This window comes from Physeter macrocephalus, chromosome 19, assembly GCF_002837175.3.
Source record: "Physeter macrocephalus isolate SW-GA chromosome 19, ASM283717v5, whole genome shotgun sequence".
NCBI classification, from domain to species: Eukaryota; Metazoa; Chordata; class Mammalia; order Artiodactyla; family Physeteridae; genus Physeter; species Physeter macrocephalus.
This window is the reverse complement of record NC_041232.1, coordinates 87770803-87789182: the sequence shown is the minus strand read 5'-3', so window position 1 is coordinate 87789182 and position 18380 is coordinate 87770803. Positions and strand designations below refer to the sequence as shown.

At 48.5% G+C, this 18380-nt stretch overlaps 1 protein-coding gene across 15 annotated transcripts in view; it reads right to left on the bottom strand.

Annotated features, from left to right (window-relative positions):
* ATP9B (ATPase phospholipid transporting 9B (putative)) overlaps positions 1-18380 on the bottom strand; it is a 224623-nt gene that overhangs the window by 31587 nt on the left and 174656 nt on the right. For all 15 annotated transcript variants that reach the window (XR_008615993.1, XR_008615992.1, XR_008615994.1 and 12 more), the window contains 2 exons: positions 12986-13098; positions 9483-9728 (listed from right to left, as the gene is read on the bottom strand). Coding sequence is in view for 12 of the 15 variants with exons in the window: in XM_055080638.1 (XP_054936613.1) it covers positions 9483-9728; positions 12986-13098 (359 nt within the window). In the remaining 3 variants the exon portion in view is untranslated. The remainder of the gene's footprint in view (positions 1-9482; positions 9729-12985; positions 13099-18380) is intronic.

The window sequence follows — 18380 nt, the reverse complement described above, 5'->3', positions numbered from 1 at the left end:
AAAATGTCATGAAGAGACTAGGGGTAGGATGGGAATAAAACACAGACCTACGACAGCATGGACTTGAGGATATGGGGAGGGGGAAGGGTAAGCTGTGACGAAGTGAGAGAGTGGCATGGACATATATACACTACCAAATGTAAAATAGATAGCTAGTGGGAAGCAGCCACATAGCACAGGGAGATCAGCTAGGTGCTTTGTGACCACCTAGAGAGGTGGGATAGGGAGGGAGGGAGGGCGACGCAAGAGGGAAGACATATGGGGATATAAGTGTATGCATAACTGATTCACTTTGTTATAAAGCAGAAACTAACACACTGTTGTAAAGCAATTATACTCCAATAAAGTTGTTTTAAAAAAATGTTCTGGGTCCCATTTATTTAAATAATCATCCTTTGTGCATTGGATTTCCTTGGCATCTTTATAAAAAAATCAACTGACATCTTGGTAACAAACTGACATCTTGGTAACAAACTGACATCTTGGTAACAGAAAGTCTTCCAATCCATGTGCACAATATAGTTCTCATATATAGACTGTCCTTGATTTTTCTTCACTGTCCTACACTTCCCCGCATACCAATCCTATACGTATTTTGTTAGATCTATCCTTAAGCATTTCACGGTTTGTTGTGGTTTTTTTTGGTGCTTTATAAATGGTACATTTTTATTTATTTATTTATTTTATTTATTTATTTTTTTAATAAATGGTACATTTTTAAATGTCAATTTCTAATTGCTCATTGCTAGTATATACAGATATGAGTAAATTTTGTATATGGATAACATAATGTGCAATTTTGGTAAACTCACTTATTAAATCTTAGTAGAGAGTTAAATTTTTGGTAGAGCCTTTGGGATTTTATATGGAGACAATCATATCATCTATTAAAACAAAAGAGACAGTTTTGTTTCTTCCTCTTTTCTGGTCTACCCAGGTTTTACGTAGTTCTTTAGACTCCATTTTGCTAATATATATTTTTCCTGAACATGGTTATTTAATGAGGTTTTCAAAAATAATAGCATTTGGGCTGTGTCTTAATATACTCTGATAAAAATTTAAGCTCATCTATTATACGCTCTTCATATGCGTAACTTTACGTGTGTATTCTTAGTCTGCATTCACTGTTTTTTATTATTTACTATTTTTGCCAACAGTTTTTCCATTTTATTTACCTTTCAAAGGATCAGCTTTTGAACTTACTGCTTAATCAATCATTACTTTTACGTTTTCCTTTATCTTTTCTTTCTGCTACTTTCCTTTGGTCTTGCCTCTTTCTTCTGAACTTTTTAGGTGGATGCCAGCCTCCTTTGTTTCATTTCTTTTCACCAGTGCGCAGCCCCGGTTTGATCTGCAAGGCACTGCCTAACACGTAAGCCGGTGGAGGTGGAGCTTCCGCCTGCTGACTGCTCCCAGGAGGCGGTGTCTTAGTGGGAGACGCTTGGTGTTCACATGGAGGCTGCTTCTGACCACTGGCCTCCCCTGACCACGGCCCCTCTTGGGATGTTATCCCCGTACTGGGTCAGATTGCCGCTACATGGGGTCCTTCTAACGGAAGAAGAAAGCTGCTGGGGGCGGGTGGAAGTTTTCGGTCTTTGACTCAGAATTCATCTCAGGAGCAGTTAACACGCTGCTGCCTGCTTTCCCCATTGGCGTGGCCCTCCCAGTGGAAGGGGCAGAGGAGGTGCCACCTCTTCCTGTTTCCTTTGGATGCTGTCAGTGATGGTACAGGCCATGAAAGAATGACTATTTCTCTAACTTAGCTTTAAGACATTTCTAACAATGTGATTATTGACAGTAATACAAAGGTCAAAAGAATTAAAACGTGAGTGTAAAAATTACGTATCTAAGTGGGCCTAAGCTAAACCTCATCCAGAGGCCAAGTCAGCAACGCACTTGGGTAACTGCTGTCACAGGCAATTGGTTTATGCTTTCACACTTCTCCATGCTAAGTAACTCGTGCGGGGCAAGATTTTATTATTAATTTTCCCTGTAATTCCATTGTTCAGAAATTTCTGTTCTATCATTCTTTCTTTAAAACAAAGTTTCCTTTTTTCCCGCTTTTTACATGTATTTTATTTTTTTATTCATTTTTGGCTGTGTTGGGTCTCCGCCGCTCGCGTAGGCCCTCTCCAGTTGTGGCGAGCGGGGGCTACTCTTCGTTGCAGTGCGTGGGCCTCCCATTGCGGTGGCCTCTGCGGAGCATGGGCTCTAGACGCACGGGCCTCAGCAGCTGTGGCTCGTGGGCTCTAGAGCGCAGGCTCTGTAGTTGTGGCGCACGGGTTTAGTTGCCCCGCGGCATGTGGCATCTTCCCGGACCAGGGCTCAAACCCGTGTCCCCTGCGTTGGCAGGCGGATTCTTAAGCACTGTGCCACCAGGGAAGCCCTGTGCTATCGTTCTTGAAAAGCTTGGGAGAAGTTTCCTTTACCATATTAGCAATTACACCCGCATAGCTGCCAGCTATACTCCAGGGACACATTTTTACCGTGTACTTTATAAACCATAATCCGATCACGGACATGTCTTCATTTGCAACTGTGGTACTACCATCGCTGTTACAATGTAATAGAATTATGAACATAAGGTGAAGCTGATCGCCTGGACAAGCTGCCAGTCAACACGCATGGCAGGCCGTGTGGTTCACAAGCTGTCCTGCTCCTCAGGGTCACGGGGGGGCGCTCACGCCACAGACAGGGACCTGCTCCCCTCAAGCGTGCTGACGCCGCACCAGTGAGTGCTGCTTCAATAAGCAGACGCGATAGAGTGAATTCAAAGCCACAGCACACTGCGTACCTCAGAGTAAATCAAAAGCAGTGCTGTTGTGGGTGGGGCGCACTTCTGTTCTTAAGTCATCCACTCGTGGTTTGTCATAAACTTTAGCTGGTCCTTGCCCACAAATGTCCACATGAGCAGATGACACCTACGCCCTGAAATAACACTTACTATAGAAATTACATATGTGAGGGACACGGCCACAGAGGAGAAAGGATGTTACCAAGAGACAGCAAGTTTACAGGCTTAAGAGTCACTGAAAATCATGGCCAATCAATCTTTTTGAACCAAAGTGGCCAGGGGTCTTGGGGTTGCGCCGCACTGGCCTTGCTCGCTCGACGTGATGACCTGGCGCCCGAGGCGCTGCCCCGAGCTGACTCGGTGGCGCCTATTGGTGACACTGGCTCCGTCTCAGCTTCCTGCAGCTGCACTGGACACACAGCTCACGAGCGCTGGAATTTCCAGGAACATTTAAAGTTTGCTAAGCTGGAGTCTGCTATGCTGAGGCTGTACAGGCAAAGTGACAGGCAAGCGAAACTTTCTACGCTCTTGGGGAAAATGAAATATTCATCGCTTATCATAAGAAACGGCGACCGGGGCCTAAGTGGGCTGCAGGTCCTGAATCCGAAATCACTCCTCCGGCTCTGACGCTCCAGCACCCACTGCCCGTGACAGCTCCAAACACACACGTCACTGCAAAGTGCCCAGTGACCACGCCTCAGAAAGCCTTTTACAGCTTAAAGTAAATTCCCCAGAATTCCATTATCTGCATAATAAAAATGCATTTGTGCACATGCACAGGTAAGGTAGGAGAGCCTCTCTGTTTTCAGGAAAGTGAAAATGAAGAACTGCTGCAAGATCAGAGACTCAAAAACCAGCCCGTTCTACCCAATAAGTCATATTCTTTCTGAAAACTAAGATGAGATGACACAAGAGCCATAAGCAAATAGGGATTATAAGAGAATAGTGTTGATGCAGGGTATATAAAGCCAGTTAAGTCTCCTAAACGATAAGGTTGCTTATTAACCGTACGCGTTGTGATAGGTCAAGGCTGAGGGCAAACAGAGAACATCAACCGAGCCATTTCCCTGAAAAAAGCTCCAGGGTGCGATATTCTAAGCACTTTATTCAATAAAAAATGCCTTTAAAACAGTACTTTGGTGATTGGGAAACACTGCCATCATCCGTCAACCTAACTGCAGTGAAGTTCAATAAGCGAAATAATGAACCGTTTAGGTGATTTTCCTTGGGCTTTGGGACCTGCAAACACTGCATCAACAGAGTGCTTTAAAAATTACGATGAAGTTGAGTCTTTTCATTTTTAGATTTAAAATACGTGTTAGGGATTTCTCAAAGGTTATTTAATGCTATGCCACTTTTAATCATTGTCCAATTTCCAAAGTAGGAAGAAATTTTTTTTTTTTTTTTCTTGGCGGTACGCGGGCCTCTCACCGCTGTGGCCTCTCCCGTTGCGGGGCACAGGCTCCGGACGCGCAGGCCCAGTGGCCATGGATGGCTCACGGGCCCAGCCGCTCCGCGGCCTGTGGGATCCTCCCGGACCGGGGCGCGAACCCGCGTCCCCTGCATCGGCAGGCGGACTCCCAACCACTGCGCCGCCAGGGAAGCCCAGGAAGAAATTTTGAAGTAAAAAATTTAAATATAAGATTAGCAGTTTCTCTTTAGTTCTGGAAATCTTGGAATCAGTGAAACCCCCTCTCTACTGTGAATTCCTAATTTAAGATTTCGAAAGTGTTATAACGTAAAAACCTAAAGATAAAAAATCCCAGGTATTTTCAACAAAATTTTTATTTACCTTTGGGAGGTAATAAGGTAAATACGTAATACAGGATTTTTGAAACTTCCAATAAAATTTTCCTTGGGAAACATCTGTGGTCTAAGTTTCCCGTGCTCAGGACTGGAAAAGCACACGTTTTCAGTGTGTAATCACGTGGAACTTGAGAGACTCTCTAGAATGCTAGACGATGAAAAATAACGTGCTTAACCCTTCCTCTGTAAGAAAAAGCGGTGGTGCACCTCCTCTCAAAGAGCGTCGCCGCGACCCGGTACCTGTCTCAAGGCCGACAGGGCACGGCAGGATGACAGGGGCAGCTCCTGGCACCCCAGCCAGCCACGCCACCGGCCGAGGCCGCCACATGTGCTGGGACCACTGAGCTGTGCACGTCCTCCTAGGTTCCCTGTCACCCAGTAGAAACATCTGGCACACACACACGATTCCAAAAGTCATACTGAGCTGCGGCTGCAAAGAGATTTTCGCACACCTGTTGGTTAACATAACCTATACAACAGAGCAGTGGTGATGATGAAGGGGACCCTGAGCTCCCGCCCACCGCGTAACTGATCTGGGACGTGGCGCCTGGAATATGCGCCCCGAAGACAGCGGGGTGCTTCCACACCCTCTGCACGACGACTAAGCTACACTGCGGAGCGACTCAGCGCCTGACCACACCGCAGGCAGCCCCAGCTTCCACGGGCTCTGCTGACACTCCCTGGGAAGAGAGGCGTCGCGATTCACAACGAGGCGAAAGCGTCTAACTCCGGGACGCCGCCGGCCGAATCACAGGGACAGCTCCTCCCGGACCAGCTGGGGATGCGGTGGCGGGGAGATGCGGCGCCGAGGCCCCGTGTCGAGGAGGTTCACCTCAGGTCACCACCACACCTTCCTGCCGCCCTCCCAGCGGATCAGCAGTGCTGTCCCACCGCCTCCCAGGCCTGGGGTCCCGTCTGCCACGATGCGCAGAGCCTCGGTCCCGGAAGACGGAATGAAAGCACAGACTGTGCACGTGACGGGAGCGCCGCGCGGCTGGGACACGTCACACGGCGCGGACGAAACGTCCGAGGGCGCTGGGAGGGCGAAGCTGGCGAGGCCACAGGCACTTAAGATCAGGTGCAGAGCTGCTGCTTTTCCTTCAGCTTTTTCATTCCTTCTGGTTGAACACCGAAACTCTGACTCATTATAAAAGCAGTTACGTTGACTGTAACCGCTTCAAATAATAGACAGTGCTTGGAAAACAGAACGTCCCCGTCACAGGGGTGCACCCGGCCCACTAGCTGCTCGAGACCAAGACGAGTGCTGGCATCGGGCAGAGCTGGACACAGGCCGGGGGCAGAGGTCAGGCCCGTGGGCACCCTGCGAGCGGCCGGACTTGAGTGCCTGCCTCATGTCTGGAGATCACCATGAGGTCCAGGCCCACTCGGTGGGGCAGGATGGTGTTAGGTACTGGGCAGGCACCACGCGTTCTGGAGCAGACGGCTGCCAGGAAGAGAGTTCCAGGGACAGTGGTACAGCTGCGTGCAGGAGCCCCCCGAGAGTGAACTGGGGGAGGGAGGTCTGTCCTGCTGTGTGGCGCCAGGGGGCTGGGCCCGGAGAGATGTCCTCAAGGAAGGTTCCCTTGGCTCCTAACTCTGGGCTCCAAGACTGGACATGTGACCCCGAGGTCACAGCCACTGGTGACAACCACAGGGAAAAGAGGAAACGCTGAGTTTCAGTGGAGATGAAGGACCAAGTGGGAATGTTCTCAGCTCTCCATGTTTAAAAAGAACCAAGCTTTCATCTTTTTGGCTGTTTTTTCACCACCTATAAGCTCTGACATGACTAACAACATGTTAGCATTTCTAAATTGACAGAACAAAAGTGGTGCTGGGAAAACTGGACAGCTACATGTAAAAGGATGAAATTAGAACATTCTCTAACACCACATACAAAAAAGAAACTCAAACTGATTAAGGACCTAAATGTAAGACCAAAAACCATAAAACTCCTGGAAGAAAGCATAGGCAGAACTCTCTTTGACATAAATTGTAGCAATATTTTTTTAGACGTCTCCTAAAGCAAAGGAATTGAGAGCAAAAATAAACAAATGGGACCTAATTAAGCTTAAAAGCTTTTGCACAGCAAAGGAAACCATCAACAAAACAAAAGAAACAACCTACTGAATGGGAGAAAATATTTGCAAGTGATATGACCGATAAGGAGTTAATATCCAAAACACATAAACAGCTCATACAACTCCACATCAAAAAACAAACAACCTGATTAAAAAATGGGTAGAAGACCTGAATAGACATTTTTCCAAAGAAGACATGCAGATGGCCAACAGGCACATGAAAAGCTGCTCAACATCGCTAATTATTAGAGAAATGCAAATCAAAACCACAATGAGACAACACCTCACACCGCTCAGATGGCTATCATCAAAAAGACAAGAAATAACAAACGTTGGCAAGGATGTGGAGAAAGGGGAACTCTTGTGCACTGCTGGCGGGAGTGTAAATTGGTGCGGCCACTGTGGAAAACAGTATGGAGGTTCCCCAGAAAACTAAGAAAAGAACTACCATGTGACCCAGCAATCTCACTCCTGGCTATATATCTGAAAAAAACGAAGACACCAATTCAAAAAGATACATACACCCCAATGTTTGTAGCAGCATTATTTACAATTGCCAAGATATGGAAGCAACCTAAGTGTCCATCAGCAGGATAAAGAAGATGTGGTATATATATACAATGGGTTACTGTGCAGCCATAAAAAAAACAAAATTTTGCCATTTGCAGCAACGTGGATGGGCTTGGAGGATGTTATGCTAAGTGAAATAAGTCAGACTGAGAAAGACAAATACTGTATGATATCACTTATATGTGGGCAATCTAAAAAATACAACAAGCTAGGAAATATAACAAAAAACAGACTCACAGATATAGAGGACAAACTAGTGGTTACCAGTGTGGGGAGGCATAGGGGATGGGACAAGAGGGTGGGGGGAGTAAGAGGTACAAACTATCATGGATAAAATAAGCTACAAGGATATATTGTACAACATGGGGAATACAGCCAATCTTTTAAAAAAAAATAATCTTTTATTTATTTATTTATTTTTGGCTGCGCTGGGTCTTTGTTGCTGCATGCGGGCTTTCTCTAGTTGAGGTGAGCAGGGGCTACTCTTCGTTGCGGTGCACGGGCTGTGGGCACGTGGGCTTCAGTAGTTGTGGCGCACGGGCTCAGCAGTTGCGGCTCGTGGGCTCTAGAGCGCAGGCTCGGTAGCTGTGGCGCACGGGCCCAGTCGCTCCGCGGCATGTGGGATCTTCCCGGAGCGGGGCTCGAACCCGTGTCCCCTGCGTCGGCAGGCGGGTTCTCAACCACTGCGCCGCCGGGGAAGAAACCCAGCCAGTCTCTTACAGTAACTATAAGAGGAGTATAACCTTTAAAAATTGTGATCACTAACAGTCCCGTACACCTGTAACTTACATGACATTGTCCATCAGCTATGCTTCAATTTAAAAAAAAAAGGAAATACCTATGTAACTAAAGCTTCAAAAATAAACTTGCTCTCAAAAAATAAAGCTGTGTTAGGAGCTGGTAAATGCCCTGAGCCTGCTGGCACATTCAGGGTTTATCATTAGGCAGTGAGAATGCCATAGCTGGCGCCCCTGTGCGTTACACCCCGAGACTGTGAGAGGCGCTGCTGACAGCACTGGTCCTCCCCTCATATCGTGAAAGCACGTCAAAAGGAAAGATTTACAAGACTCAGTGGTTCTCAGCTGTGGGTGCAACTTACTGGATTTTCAGAATGGAGAAACGTCGGTCCCACCAGGCCTGCTGGAAAATCAGCACTTCTAGAACTGAGCATGTGTACAGAGAACGGCAAGTATGAAAAAAACAAAACAAACCAAAGCTAGTAGTCCACGGGATGTGTAGGCAGGGTTAAGGACCCGTGCCGGCGGTCCACCTGTAGCCCCCAGGGGTCTGCAGACGAGGCCGTGCGGGCACCTTTGGGAACGAGAGTACTGTCGTGGAAACCAGGAAGGCTGCAGAGCACAGAGCAGCCTGCCCTGGGAGGCAGAGGGGAGCCTCCTGGACGCAGGGCCGGGGGTTGGGGGAGTGCTCTCAGAGAGGAAGGACGCTTCTCTTTGGAAATAAACTTGTTAATGGGATCAGCTGGATCCTCTCTTTAAGACATTAGGTCAGAGTTTTTAAAACCTTTGACTGAAGGTACTTTCTTGAGAGGTTACTTACTTATATGATCCAGTTTTACAGGATATTTGAAGAAGTCTGATGACTTTACAGAACTATCAGAACCCTGAGTGCAAAGGGTAGATGAGAAAACCACATATAAAATACACTAAGATTGTACAGGAAGTGGACAAATTAATTTAATAATAATTTTTATCAACCTAAAAATCAAAGAATGACTGATGTAAAGTCAGAAATGACTCATTTATCACATTTAAGATTTTACCATTTCTGTCTTCTGTAGATTTCTGAAATTACTTACATCCTAATTCTGTTTTGAAATACATACATCGTATCTAAATTCTGGCAACAGTAACTGGAAATTTAACGTGCAAATCTGAAGATTCACTTGGAGAGAAGAGGACACGGGAGGGTGCAGCCTGCAGACCTTACGGAGTCAGTAAGCTCCCCGAGTCCGCTCACGGCTTTCCTGGAACTGACTCGAGGCTGTTCTGGGACGTGTGGGCACATGCCCACAAGGCCTGGGTCAGGGCAGGGGTCCCACCAGGAGGGAGCTGGCCAGATTTCTGGCCTGTGGCGAAAACCCGCCCTGAAAACCACCGTCAAGGCCCCTCCTCACCCCACAAGAAACTCCTCAGGCCCGGAGCCCGATGAGCCCTCGGGGAGGTGCCGTCTGCACCCCGAGGACCCGTCGGAATGGGCCGCTCGGCCCGACTGACCTCATCGGGGCTGGAGGCCTGGTAGGTGCGGTTGTCGTCGCTGAAATCCTGGTCGGCCTCGGCGAACTCGGTCTCCCCGGCCGCGCCGCGGGCCTCGTACACGGGGGTCACGTTGTGACACAGGGCGACAGCCTTCACGGCCTCGTGGACCCGGCTGCTCACGCTTTTCCTGACCTTGGGCGCTGAGGACTGGGCTTTTCTTGGGGGTGTTGAACTGGCGTTGTTTCCACCGCCCTGAGACTGCACCTGCCAAACACAGGACGCCGAAGAATTAGACACAGCAGAGGCGATGCTGGGATGAGTAGCACGTATGACTCTGATGGGCTGCTTAGCCTTAGCCAGGACTGAGGAGACCAGCTCCACACGATTACCCCTGCCATGCACCCCACCGCGCTGACAACTTACCCTTTTATCCTTGTACTATAAAGTGCTCTGACATTTCCCAGTTGTCAAGTAACCAAAATATGTGCTATAATACTCAAAATCTCACCATCTCCTTTGAGTAGATTCACTGTAACCATGGCATGAATTTGCTAAGTCCTTTCTAAAAGCAAAGTTAAAAACAAAATGGAATAGGACACTCACAACTGCTCTCGCCTCTCTTTAAAAACTGCTGTGCATAAAATGGTATACAGCTGGGCTTCCCTGGTGGCACAGTGGTTAAGAATCCACCTGCCGATGCAGGGGACACGGGTTCGAGCCCTGGTCTGAGAAGATCCCACATGCCGCGGAGCAACTAAGCCCGTGCGCCACAACTACTGAGCCTGGGCTCTAGAGCCCGCGAGACACAACTACTGAAGCCCGCGGGACACAACTACTGAAGCCCGCGTGCCACAACTACTGAGCCCATGAGCCACAGCTACTGAACCCGTGAGCCTAGAGCCCGTGCTCCGCAACAAGAGAAGCCACCACAATGAGAAGCCCACGCGCCGCAATGAAGAGTAGCCCCCGCTCGCCGCAACTAGAGAAGGCCCGCACACGGCAACGAAGACCCAACGCAGCCAAAAATAAATGAATCAAAACAAAAAACACATTTATTTTTTAAAAAAAGGTATACAGTTAAAAGCAGGAAAACATGATTATGAAAGTTCCCTTCATACTATGAACTCATCCAGCTTTGCAACAGTCTCTGAAGTTCGAGTGTCTGGTTTGTGTACAATAATCACCGCGGCGGGAGGAAAAGCGACCCCCCCGTCATATTTCAAAACTGTCCCCTTGAAGCCACCACCCACTCCTCCGGATGTGCCTGAGAGCCCTGGACAGACGTCTCCACCCGCGTTCACCTCCTCCGGTGGGGGGGCCCGGGAGGACCCCGACCCCAAGGCCCATCAGACACTTCTCCCCTGAACGTCAGGGGAGCTCCCGACACCCCTTAGAAAGCCAGGCCCCTGCTTCTGGGCGGCTGCGCAGCGCCCGTCAAATTACAGCGCCGGCTACCGAGGGGCAGCTTCTCTGCTCAGCGGGTGCCCCTTCCAGCGCACGCCTCCGACCCACACCTGCGTCCTGCCTGCCCCGCCGCTAGCACAGCCGAGAAGGGCGGCGGCCTCCTCCTGCTGAATGTGCCGTGTCTACTGACGGCTGTATCGTTTCACTCCACGCAGACTCCACGCACGATCATGTCCTCATCACCAAATGCTTCCAGTGGGCAAACATGATCGGGTTACACAAGATCTGTGTTACGTTACTGCGGACCTGGCAGACTATTATCATCTGAATGATGAAACGTAAGAATAAAATCAGTTTCACGTAAAAGGACTGTCTGCCCAGCTGACCAACACACAGCTTTTAGTAAAAAGATTTTAAAAATTCTTCGATGGAATACTATTTGCTGTATTCATATGACTCAGCTTTTCTGCTTTTAATTTTTTTTCTAGTAAAATAACTTATTTGGAATTATTAAAATCATATTCATGGGTAATACAAATTAATATTTTTAAAAACAGATGTCACCTGGTACTAGTCAATCTAGACATAGATTACAAGGAGAAGGGAAGTCGTATTCCTTCCCCTTTAAAATATTTTCTTCTATTAACAAATATTCTAGGTTACAAAATACTCTGTATTAAAATGAATGACATCCAAATTAATACAATGCTTGGTTTTAAGTGTTCGTGCACATGTGTGCGCTTCTGGACACGTATGACCACACATATAATAAATACATACTCATATAAGATTGTTTTCATTTGACAGCATCTCAAGAGTAAAGTACATGCCAGACTGGTGCACATTACAGAAAAAAGAGACGGTTTTCACAAAACTGAATATAAGGCTGACAACGTACAAGGAAGAAGTGCAGAGGGCAAGGGTAATTCGGTCCAGTCTTCGTGAAATCAAGTGGGAAACAAAGGCCGGCAAACGAGAAGCTGCCGGCCTCGGCAGGTGAGGGCGCCGGTGTGGCCCAGGCAGCCTGGCGGCAGCAGGGACACATCACAGCCCCTGAGCGCTCTGCGCGTGCCAACCCCACACACCTGGCTCAGCTCCTCAGGAGAGAAGAGGCCTCAGGAAGTGGTCCTGAATCGATGCCCCGGGATGGCGGGGTTTGATGACACCGAATCAGTGACTGCAAGTTATACAATGGGTAAGAAGAAACCCAGTGACTGAAACACAAGCCCTACTTGGGAAAGGGCCGTGGAAACCACGCAGCCGAAAATAAACTGGAAGGTGGCTTATGTCCCCGCCGCTCCATGGTCTCCGCCTGACCTGGGCACCCAGTGGCCCTGACACACCTCACGTCGGGAGCCTGGAAGGTTGGGAGGACCCCAGCCCAGACGCCCTGGCAGAGAACGGGTGCTGTAACCACCAGGCTGCGCCCTCACGTGAAAGAAACAATTCCTCTTCCTGTAGAGGCTCCGGTGAAAAAGACAAGATTGAGGTTTTGTCTTAAAAAAACAAAAAAACTAACAACAAAAAAACCCTGTCCTTATCTCTGAGAGATACAGACTACATATTTACAGATGAACTAATGTGATGTTATAGTCAAGTTTCACTTCAAAATAACAATCTGAAGGCCAATGGCTACGATGGAACAGGATCAGCTGCGCGCTGATAATCGTGGAAGTTGAAGGGCAGAAAAATTACGGTTCCTACCTTTGTTTACTGAAAAGGTTAAAAATATGTACCTTTAAAAAATATGAGAAAGCCTTATTAATTATGAGGAAAAACAGAGGGATTGTTAAGAAACATATGTGATGCAGGAGTCCGCTTAATACTCTTAAAAATACTATGTTTACTGAGTGATTTATACAAATAATCCACTAAGAAAATTTAATAAGAATAAACGACTTAAGGTCGTTAAGCCTATGTATACAATATAGAAGTTTTCATTTAAAATTAGTCCAAAACCTGTTTCTTGATTTATAAACGAACGATGAGTAAAGTAATGCCTTAGCATCATCAGAGAAGGTGCCACGTTGCAGGTCAAGCAGGTAACAGGCTCCGTGTCACTCAGCAGCCCTGGGTACTTTTGCCAGAAGATCCCCTGCAGGACTGAACCGGCTCACCTGTGAGTAGGAATTCATGAGCTGGTTCTGGATCTCATCCATCGTGTCCGTCCCGTAAGACACGGTGCCCAGATGCAGCCGCTTAAATACCATCTCGTTCCGGGTGAGGGTTCCTAGGACAGAAGCAGCAAGGACACCGTCAACTCGGGTGGCCCATCAGGCAGATCGAGGCCGCACCCCACACGCCCCACGCCCAGGGCTGGACGCGCTCAGCACCTGTGAACACGCTGCTCGGCCACCAAAGCGTCCTCCAGCATTACCTGCACTGTGTTTTCATTTCACTAGTGAGGACCCGAGCTTTCTTCCGGGAACGTCAGGTTCCCCTTTCAGTAACTTTTAGTAACGGCAAGGGTTCTGGTTCTGTGGAGAAGGTCTGGACTCTGTCTTCCAGTTCTGAGTCACTCTCTTTGTAACTACACCCTAGAACGCTGCCTAAGAGACCAGTGCGTCGATCCGTTTCAAATAAGTCTATTTCGAAAAATTAAGTATTTTTCATTGAACAGAAACAATGCATTTAGGCCTTGGCATCCACGTGTGTCGTACGGAGAAGAGGTGAGGAAGGAGAGGCGTTTTCCCTCCAGCTGGTCTCTAGCCTGTGAGCCCCAGCGCGGGCCCTCTGCATCTGCCCTGGCACTGCCCACCAACCCGGGCAGGTCAGTTTTAGGTTTCAGCTTCCAATCAAAAGATACACAACCAAATGCAGTGAAGTAACAGCAATGAACAGAGGGACAGCAGAGGTAATGCCGTGTATTTCAAACACTTGGTGAACTTCCATTAAAAGTGGCACATAAGTTCCCAGTGTTATTTATCTTGTGACCCTGACAGGAGACCCTAAACACTGTGCATCTAGCACTTAATATGAAAACATACACGCACATACACGCACACAGTCTTGGCTGCTCTGGCTTTACGGAAGGAGAGCCACACGGTGTGGTGCAGGGGGAACTCCCTGTGAAGCCCGGCACCCCGTGCTACGAGCTGTCCCCCGCAACCCTGTCCCCGGGATTTCTGCACTTGTTTCAAAGCACAGAGAAGGGTCACTCACGGGCACTGACGTAGTTAAGAGTGTGAATATGAACAGAGAGCCACGCGGTCACAGTAAAAGTCGGACCTTTTACGTGTCTACGAGACACCACAGTAACTAATTTTTGTTTTCTTTGGCCCACACAATGTTGAAAATAGAATACAAACTGTTTTCATACCTACCTGTGACTCCGTGCCCATTACTTAGGACTAGTGTTCAAAGCAAAATAGCTCATTTGACAGGACTCCCCCCAGCACCCAGAGGTTATTTTAAAATAAAGGGAAAATCTATAATTTATAATTACCATTTAGAGATTGTTTTGGCAAACACTCTCAAAAGAATGTATGTGACATATTACCCAGGGTTTCATAAATTTCAAAGAGCAGCTACCGTCAGGGAAGCTTGTCAGTTTTATAAATTCTGCCTTTTACAAAATTCTATGTAGCCCCTTAAATAAATGGCTCCTTGATTAACAGACTCAAAATTACATGAGAAGTGCAGTCTAAAGGGGTTTCTCTGGTTATGCCCTCCTCATTAAATAAAGAATAACTAACTTAAATACTAGGTTATATTAAATAATGTAGTTAGCAACAAGTCAGCCTCCAAATGAAATAAGGAAGTTCTATAAATGCTTTATTTCAAAAATTTGATATGAAAACAACAGTTCTATTATTTACCTATGGTCAAAAGATAATGAAATTTTACATTGATTCCTATTAGAATAAGTATGAAGTTTACCTCTATTACATGCGCCCAAATGGACAGTTCTCTGGGAAATGATCAAATACATTATTTAAATTAAAAATATTTTACATATCAGATTAACTGACGTAACTGAAGAATTTCATTTCGACTTTTTTTCTCCGATATACCTTGAATGTGAGGCAGTAACTTACGGTGGGGAGATGGTAAGTAAGCACACATGCTAAACAGTTTATAAACGGGACTGTGGTTCATGACACTTCTTTTAACCTGCCTTTTTATTACTAATAACTTAATCTGTGCAGCAAAGTTAAAGAATATTACAACAAACGCCTGTACAGCTCCCACCAAGAATGAACTATTATTTCTCTAGGTTTTTAAAGGCACCTCGTACAGGTTAAGAAAGACCCTAAATAAAGAGGCCACAGTCCACCCGGCCTTGGGACATGGCCACCATTCTCCAGACACACCAGCAACTCTCACATTCCCACATGTCTCTAATGAACTTGGAATTCAACCATTCGTTTGGCAAAAAACTCCTTATAAGGCATCACTACATGCTGGGTTTTGGTGGCGCCTCACAGAGATGCTTTAAACTCTCAAGCCTCAGTGCTTGTCTGCAAACTAGAGGAATTACCACCGGTCCCGCATGGATACGGCGAAGAATAAACAGGCATATAAAGGGCCTGAAACACAAAGGGTGAGGGGACCCTGACGGCGTGCCGGGAAGAGGGGCTGCAGGAAGGCACCCATGCAGCCGCCCACGAGGACGGGGAGGACGCAGGGGAGGGGCTGGCGGGCGAGCCGAGGGAAAGCGGAGCACGGATGTGCCCGATCCCCAAGATCACGACGCGTGTCGTGCTTCTGGGATCTGGTTTCGTGCTGGACACCTGGCCGTGCATGAGAGGGACTGGTCCCCGTGCTGGTGACAAGGTGGGGGGCGGCTGGCGTGTGCCGAGGTCTGGGTGGGAGTGAAAACTGTCAAGAAAGATAATCACAACGTTTAAGCGAATCACACTTACATAACGTGAACGATCTCGTATTCATCATACCATAGGTACAACTTCTGGAAGAAAACTCACGACAGAGATGCACAGAACGAACCTTCTGCCTCACAACGTGAAACCCACTCGAGGAAGCGAGAGGTGTTTGGGAGGAATAACGCTGTGCGTGCCAGCGATCGTGTGAGCGGACTCAGCGCCCGAGGCCCCGGCGATGCACGCTACTGCTCGTGACGCCCGCGAGGCCCCCTCCCGGGACACGCCGTCCGGCCTGTCGAGTGGCTGGGCCCTCCAGCTGCAGCACGTCGCACTCTCACCTTGGACATCTACCCCTGAAACCCAGCACGCGCACGGTAAACGGCAGCAGCTATTTTCACAATGATCTTCCCTGATTCTCACAGCAGCGCTGGAAGGAACGGCCGGGCTGCGGGACCGCGTGTGTGCGGCCAGGACCCGGCGGCCGAGCGCAGGGACCACTCCTGAGCTGCGTACTTCCTGCAGCGGAAGCCGCCAGGGGACACGCCTGGCCTCTGGCTACATGAAACGCTAGAGGATCGCTATGCAATTATCGTTCCCCCGTTTAAAAAAATAACAGCTAGTAGGGATATCACTGAAATGATGGCAAAAAGTAAGATAAATGTGCTTTTCCATGAGACACATTCTAGTTGAAAGAACACACGTTACACTTCTCCGCAGTCAACGCTCTTACCAGAGACCTTCTTCCCACTTGCCAACTCGAGAGCGAGCCGTTTCTTTCTGTTTCTCTCTTCCTTCTGAACGATTACAGGTGCGCGTGGGGGCCAAGGAGGACCAGGAAAAACTTCACAAAGTTTCTGAGATGAGGCTGTTAATCTGATGTTAATATTCACACAGCTCTCCTGGAGGAATGGAAAACAAAAGGTTCTCCCGCCGAAGTGAATGACCTGACAGTTACAAGCGTGATTATGGGCCAGTTCTGCTCCAGCAGCCAAGGCATCCCTGCTGCTCTACCGAGTAGGGGAGCTGATTCGCAGTGAAAAACGTGGATTTGGAGGCCTCCCTGTCGACCGGCCCTCCTTCCTGGAAACACGTGGAAACGCACCCTGGACACCCCCTTTCTTGTGTGTGTGTGCAAGCACACACCGACAGCCAGAGTAAAGCAAAACGCGCAGGAAATTTCAACTACAAATTTGAGGAAGATGGAATGCCAGGGACTGGAGGTCAGGAATGTTATCTTCCTTCCCACCTCCTGCATTTGTTGATGGGAGCACTGCACACACACAAGTGGACAGAGCAGCGTCACGAGAGGCCCGGCACTGTCGTCCCTTCCACAAGGGTCCCAGCCACTGCCCCGTCACAGCTGGAGCCAATCAGAAACATGCCACTTCATCCACGAGCACGTCGTGTTACGGATGAAAGAAGAGCTCTTAAACACAACCCCAATGCCATCACACCAGAAATGACCCTAACCTCTCAACATCAGACGGCAAGCCGGTCCTGACTCCCAGCTATCTCGTCTCCTGTATGTCGGGCTTTTATACTGTGGTTTGAATACGGACCTGGCGAGGTCTCCCAAGCCTCTCTGACCCCCAGCTCTGTCCTCAGAAACTCCCCGAGGGCCTCAGTTCCCCACAGTGGGCACTTAGGGGCTTGTTGGCCCTGGGGCTGATGCACGCGTTCCCTCTCGGCCCGGGATTTGCTGTGACGGCGCTGGACAGAGGCTGCAGAGATGGCGCTGGAGCCCACGACGCATGCGGGGTGGACGGAGGGGGGCGCTTCTCTATCCGGAGCACGACATCTCCCCGCCGCCCCCCGCGGGCGGCGGTCAGTCCCCAGGCCCGTAAATCCGCCCTGGGTGTAAAGTGGCATGCACCCGGGTCAGAGCCCCAGAGGTCACCGAAGACAAAAATCGGACACTCCCGAACGCTGCATCCACGTGAGGGACAGGTATTTTCCACAGCCAAAGGCACGTGGTTACGGTCGCTCCATTCACAGACGACTTCTAGGCAGGGAATCTGGGGCTGTAGAGTGACTGCTGCTTTAACACCTTGATTAGCTGTACTGCAAGTGCTAAGGCTTCAGCTTCGACGGTGCTGCTTCACCTGGCTTGTTACTTACTACCAGTCGGAGAAATCGCGAGAGTAATTCCACGTACGGACAAAGATCCCCTGGAAACAGGGCAGGCCAGAGAACCACCACGGATACATGCAAGCAGACACTAACATACTGAATATACTGTTGCATTTACACATATAGTTTAAAATCATTTAAAAGGTAACTGAAGCCCAGGTTTGAACTATTGCTTTCTCCTTCTGGGTTATGTTTATAAAGCTTTCTGTTTGGGTAGATACCTGACAGTCCTTTATTCAGTTGCTTAATGGAGTTGGGGAGAATGAAATAGAAAACACATTCAGAATAGCTTCTGAAAACTGAGCAAGATGACATTTTAGTGCTTACTTTTATGTCCCTCACCCATGTGGAGCTAATTTTTGTACGTGGTGTGTGGATATGCAGTTTTTCCCAGCACCGTTAAAAGGACTGCTCTTGGGGCTTCCCTGGTGGCGCAGTGGTTGCGCGTCCGCCTGCCGATGCAGGGGACGCGGGTTCGCGCCCCGGTTTGGGAGGATCCCACATGCCGCGGAGCGGCTGGGCCCGTGAGCCATGGCCACTGGGCCTGAGCGTCCGGAGC